Genomic DNA, 6000 nt, shown 5'->3' on the forward strand with positions numbered 1-6000 from the left:
CAGAGGTGGACAAACCACAGACTGGGGACCCCCAGTGTTCCATACCACGGGGACCCACTTACCAGAGACAGGTGCAGGGGAAGAAGGTACCAGAGAACCAGACTGGCACTGGGATGAAGGGAATCTGGAGGCAAAACCAGCCGACCTCGGGCAACCAGTTACCACCTGAAAAGTGAGTAAACCAGTTGCACTGAACACCTGTCTGGACTCCTTCTTCCAACGCTCACTGCACCATACACCCGCTGGGGTAATACTCTACTTGTGGAGGGCCCAAGTCATCAAAGCTGCACATTCCATCAACCCCAGCAGAACCTGCAGCGGTGGCTTCCTACGCTTAGCCGCAACACCACAAGTGGCGTCACAAATAACTTTATTCCTAACTCCCCTGTAAATATCCCCATTACAAAAAGGGCCCAGGGCACGGAACCGGGTAACGGACACCATCGTGACATTCCCCGCAGAGACACTGCCCGGAACCGAGTACCCCATATCCCAGGATGCTACACTTACACACGTGGTCAACATTGTTGGTACCCCTCGTTTAATGAAAGGAAAACCCAGAATGGTCACAGAAATAACTTGAATCTGACAAAAGGAATAAATTAAAAATCTATGAAACTGAACAAATGAAAGTCAGACATTGATATTCAACTCATGTAGGTTTTTCTTTCATTAAACAAGGGGTACCAACAATTTTGAGCACGTTTGTATTCACTTATATAGCACCATCAATTCCACAGCACTTTATATACATCATTAACACTGTCCCCATTGGGGCTCACAATCTAAATTCCCTATCCTATCAGTATGTCTTTGCAGTGTGGGAGGAAACCGGAGTACCCAGAGGAAATCCACGCAAACACGGGGAGAACATACAAAACTCCTTGTAGATGTTGTCCTTGGTGGGATTTAAACCCAACCCAGGACCCCAGCGCTGCAAGACTGCAGTGCTAACCACTGAGCCACTGTACAGTGATAATGTGTGGTGTTCTGCGTTGCACTCGCTGAGTGTCATGGCGGCATCGGACTCTATTCACACTGCAGAGTCTGACAGGCAGGCTAGGATCCCTTAGTTGCTCAGCCTGTCATAAGCGTTGGCTGGGTCTGGCTGTGCTCCAGTATGGCACGAGTTAATTTTTGCTGGCTTGTGATCATCTGCTGGGAGCTCAGGCTGCTGATTACCATCCTCAGCTTCCTGCACCCTTTATAAGGTTCTGGATCCTGGAGCTGAGTGCTGGATATAGCTTCTGCTTCCTCAGTTCCTGTGGTTATCCAGTTCTATGGTGATCTACAAGTTGCGGTTTTGCATGGTGTGTGAGTTCTCCAGTTGTGCATTTATTTCCTATCCCTTTTATGTTACTCCCCAGTTCACAAACTGTCCTTCCTTTGTGTTTGAGTTCTGTGTGCACGAGTTTTCATTTACCCTTGTCTGTGCCTAGGGGGTTTTGGTTGCTGGGTTTCCGGCCCGCTCCCTGGGTGGGGGGGAAGTAGTATCAGGGCTTGGTCAGGAGACAGGGTCACTCTGGAGGCTCGAACCTGGCTACCATCAAGCTTACCTTCAATATAAGGGACAGCGCTGGGGTCCTAGTCTTAGGATCAGCCTAGGAGCCGCTTTTCCATCTGTACATACCCCGTGACAGCTAACCATTGAGCCACCGTACAGTGCTGACCACTGAGCCACCAAACAGTGCTAACAAATGAGCAACCATGCGGCCCCACTCCCTGGATTCAATCCAGAGGATCCCACAGTAAGTCCACATTTGTGTTTAATAGATCCTAGAGGAACCAAGCCCAAAACTCTTTATGTCAAGTCTGTCCAAGGTAGCTTTTCTGAGCTGATGGTTTCAGACAAACTTTACAATCTACATATTTCTGGAAAGTTATTCCACTTTGTTGAAGAAAGAGAGCCCAAAATCAACCAACCACTACAGTCACCTGCAGTACACGGGGCTTCATGATGTAACCAAAGTAAATAAGGCTACGTTTACACTTGCGTCGTTTGGCATCCGTCACAATGCGTTGTGTGATGCATGTGATGGATGCGTTATAAATAGTGTGATAATAAAGGCAATGGATTCCTGTGAAATAGCGCGTTGCGTTAGTTTTCTTTAGACGAGAGAAAGAGAGCGAGCCCCCATCATCACCGCACACGCAGGCACTACCGCCCCCCATCATTATCACACACACCCAGGTACTACCGCCCCCATCATCACTGCACACACCGGCACTACCTCAGTGACATCCCCGCTCACAGCGCGATTCACTTCAGTTGCTGCGTGGAGCTGACAGAGAGCGGTCATGGTCTGTGGCCGCTCCTGTCAACTTCATGTAGCAGAGCTGAAAGCGTCGTGAGACCTCTGTGGATTACGCCGAACCTTATGGGGTATTTGGGGATTTTAATAAAGTGGTGAAAGAGGGTGTTTTTTTGTCTTTTATTTCAAATAATTTTTTCGGGTGTATGTGTTTATTTACTTTCACTTACAGGTTAATCATGGGGGGGGGTCTCATAATAATAAAAAGCTTTATTTCTATAGCGCCAACATATTCCGCAGCGCTTTACAATTAAGAGGGGACATGTACAGACTATGAGTCTCATAGACGCCTTCCATGATTAACCTATCTAACGATACATCGCCGGGGTCACGGATTCCGTGACGCACATCCGGCATCGTTAGCGACGTCGTTGCGTTTGACACCAACGAGCGACTGTTAACAATAGAAAATACTCACCAAATAATCCGTCGTTGACATGTCGTTCATTTTCAAAAAAGCTTGATTGTTGAGGACGCCGGTTGTTCGTCGTTACCGTCGTCCTCATCTCCGCCCCTCCTCTTCTATTCGGCAGCCGCTTAGTGACGCCGCTGTGACGCCGCACAAACCAACCCCTTATAAAGGAGGCAGTTCGCCGGCCACAGCGACGTCGCTAGGCAGGTAAGTCCATGTGATGGCTCCGAACGATACTGTGCGCCACGGGCAGTGATTTGCTCGTGACACACGAACGACCGGGGCAGCGCTAGCGATATTGCTAATGATATCACTGAGTGTAACGGGGCCTTTAGGGGCAGATATGGGCTGCTATTAACTACTTATTACCCCGATTGCCACCGCACCAGGGCAATTCGGGATGAGCCGGGTAGAGTCCCGGGAATGTCGCTTCTAATGGATGCAGCAATTCCGGGCAGCTGCTGGCTGATATTTTTAGGCTGTGGGGCTCCCCAAAACTTGGGGCTCCCCATCCTGACAATACCAGCCTTCAGCCATGTGGCTTTACCTTGGCTGGTATCAAAATTGGGGGAGACCGCACGCTGTTTTTTTTTTTTTTTTTTAATCATTTATTTATTGCACTGCACGATATAGACCCACCCACTGGCGGCTGTGATTGGTTGCAGTGAGACAGCTGTCACTCAGCGTGGGGGCGCGTCTAACTGAAACCAATCAAAGGCGCCGGTGGGTGGGGGAAGCAGGGAATACGAGATGGAATAATGAGCGGCTGGCATTTTCAAAAGAGGAGAAGCCGCCAGAGCAGTGTGACAGCCGTGCAGTGCCGCGCCGGTGATCGGTGAGTATGAGAGAGGGAGAGACCGACCGACAGAGAGAGATAGAGAGACCAGGAGTGATTTTAAACGATTTAGATAGTTCTGCTGGACATGCTGAACATGCTCAGTAGAACGTGACGGAATCCACCACCATACACAATCATTAGCCACCTTGGCGGTTTCCAACGGAATCCGCCAAGGTGCGTTGTTTTAACGATACCAAAAACACTACATACTGCCCTCCGCCCGCCGCCCTGTTATAATAACGACTCGGCGTCAGCCGGCGGATGCAACGCAGACCCTTGCGTCACAGTGTGTCGTCAATAAAAGTCTATGGAGAATAGCGCAGTCAGTTAACAGACTGCACTATTTTCCATAGTGGCGGATTGCAATGAACGCAAGTGTGAAAGCGACTAAAGGGGGTGGAAGTTCACACACAACATTTGGAAGTGATTCCACTTTTTATCAACAGAGGTTCTGTGGCTTCTTTGCTTTTGTCTTATTCCTTGTTCTACTGGTGAATTCTCTATACTACAAGCAGGTGGCGCCAGTACAACTACTACAACTCCAATCCAACCCCAGACCTTGTTAATCAGTTTCTTCCTCACTATCTGAACTGCAGGGGTTAATAGTGTCTTCTCAGAAACTCTCCGCCTCTTATGTAAGGAAACTTTTTCACTTTCAGTTCCCGCTTTTTCACTCTACAATGGCGTCTGCTGAGCTGAGGGACGAGCTGGACTGCTCCATCTGCCTGAGCCTCTATACAGATCCCGTATCCCTGAGATGTGGACACTTCTTCTGCCGCTCGTGTATTGTGAGTGCGCTGGATGCACAGGAGGCGGCTGGAGTGTATTCCTGTCCTGACTGCAGAGCAGAATATCCGGAGCGTCCGACCCTGGAGAAGAACCGGAAGCTGAGGAACATAGTGGAGCGTTTCTCATCTACTCAGCCTGAGATGGAGGAGACCAGAATCTTCTGTATGTACTGTGATTCTCCTGTCCCGGCTGTGAGATCCTGTCTGCAGTGTGAGAACTCCCTGTGTGGCAAACATCTGACAGCCCACAACAAAACTGCTGATCATATGTTAACAGAACCTACCGGCTCTTTTGGTCACAAAAAATGTTCCCTCCACAAGAAGGTTCTGGAGTATTACTGCCCACAGGACGCGGTTTGTCTGTGTGCGTCTTGCTGTCTGGTTGGTGAACACCGAGGACACCAGGTGGAGCTTCTAGATGAGGCTTCTGAGACCAAGAAGAAGAAATTGAGGGAGTATCTGGATGAACTGAACCCAAAAAAAGCAGAAATTCAGACAAGAGTCCAGAATCTACAGGATCGTAAGAGGAAGATCCAGGAGAAAGCCTCCGATAAGAGGAAGAACATTAGTAAGATATTTATGGACATTAAGAATCAACTGGAAATTGCAGAAAAGAAGGCACTGAGCGAGGTCTCCAGGCAGGAGAAGAAGATTGTGTCCCAGATATCTCATCTGATCAAGAAGCTGGATACAGAGGAGGACGAGCTGTCCAGGAAAATGCATCATGTGGAGGAGATGTGTGGTGTCACCGACCCAATAACACTCTTACAAGAAAGTGACATTATAATGTCTAGTCAAGGAGCTGAGGAGGACACAGGAGGTGATGGTGGAGAGGTCAGTTCTGAGGAGGATCTGGATGAGGTTCTGATCTCACTGACCTTACACCGATCTATGAGGGATATTGTCACCAATGTAACATCAGAGCTCGGGGTCCATGTCTCAGACATATTGCTGGATGTGGACACGGCTCATAGACTGGTGACGTTATCAGAAGATCTGAAAATGGCAATACATATAGGAGAAAAACAGAACAAACCAGAATCATCAGGAAGATTTGTGGATTACTCACAGGTGTTAAGCAGATGTGGCTTTTCCTCAGGACGACATTACTGGGAGGTGGAGTGGAACCAGATAGGAGAATGTGACATCGGATTGTCCTATCCCAGTATAGAGAGGAAAGGAGATCAGTCTGGTATTGGATATAGTGATAAATCTTGGGGTTTGGATATTTATAATGGAGGATATAAGGTATGGCACAACTCAAATGTATTAATCCTCAGTATGACGCCAACATGTCCGACACTTGGAGTCTTCTTAGACTATGAGGCCGGGCGTCTGTCCTTCTATGAGCTGTGTGACCCCATCAGACACTTGCACACCTTCACCGCCTCCTTCACTGAACCCCTACATGTTCTCCTCTATGTGGAGAATGGAACCTCTGTCACAATAAGAAGCTGAGGTTGAGATTAACTGTTAATGGTGATTTGTCCAGTTGTTTATTGTTAATGGATTATTTCCACCTCAGTAAGTTGTGGTAGATGGATGGGATATGACATAACTTTCTTGACTGCTGGGACCCCACTAATCCCGAGAATGAACCACAGCTTCCCTCGATGAGTATTTGATGTATTTTTGATGCTTCGTATTTTC

General features: G+C 48.2%; 1 protein-coding gene across 1 annotated transcript in view; it reads left to right on the forward strand.

Moving 5' to 3' along the window:
- Positions 1-4242: 4242 nt before the first annotated feature.
- Positions 4243-6000, forward strand: part of LOC142246510 (E3 ubiquitin/ISG15 ligase TRIM25-like) — a 2357-nt gene continuing 599 nt past the window's right edge. The window contains exon 1 of the mRNA XM_075319572.1: positions 4243-6000. This exon is cut by the window's right edge and continues 599 nt beyond it. Coding sequence (XP_075175687.1) covers positions 4243-5808 — 1566 coding nt within the window. The 3' untranslated portion in view covers positions 5809-6000.

This window comes from Anomaloglossus baeobatrachus, chromosome 7 (assembly GCF_048569485.1).
Source record: "Anomaloglossus baeobatrachus isolate aAnoBae1 chromosome 7, aAnoBae1.hap1, whole genome shotgun sequence".
Taxonomy (NCBI): Eukaryota; Metazoa; Chordata; class Amphibia; order Anura; family Aromobatidae; genus Anomaloglossus; species Anomaloglossus baeobatrachus.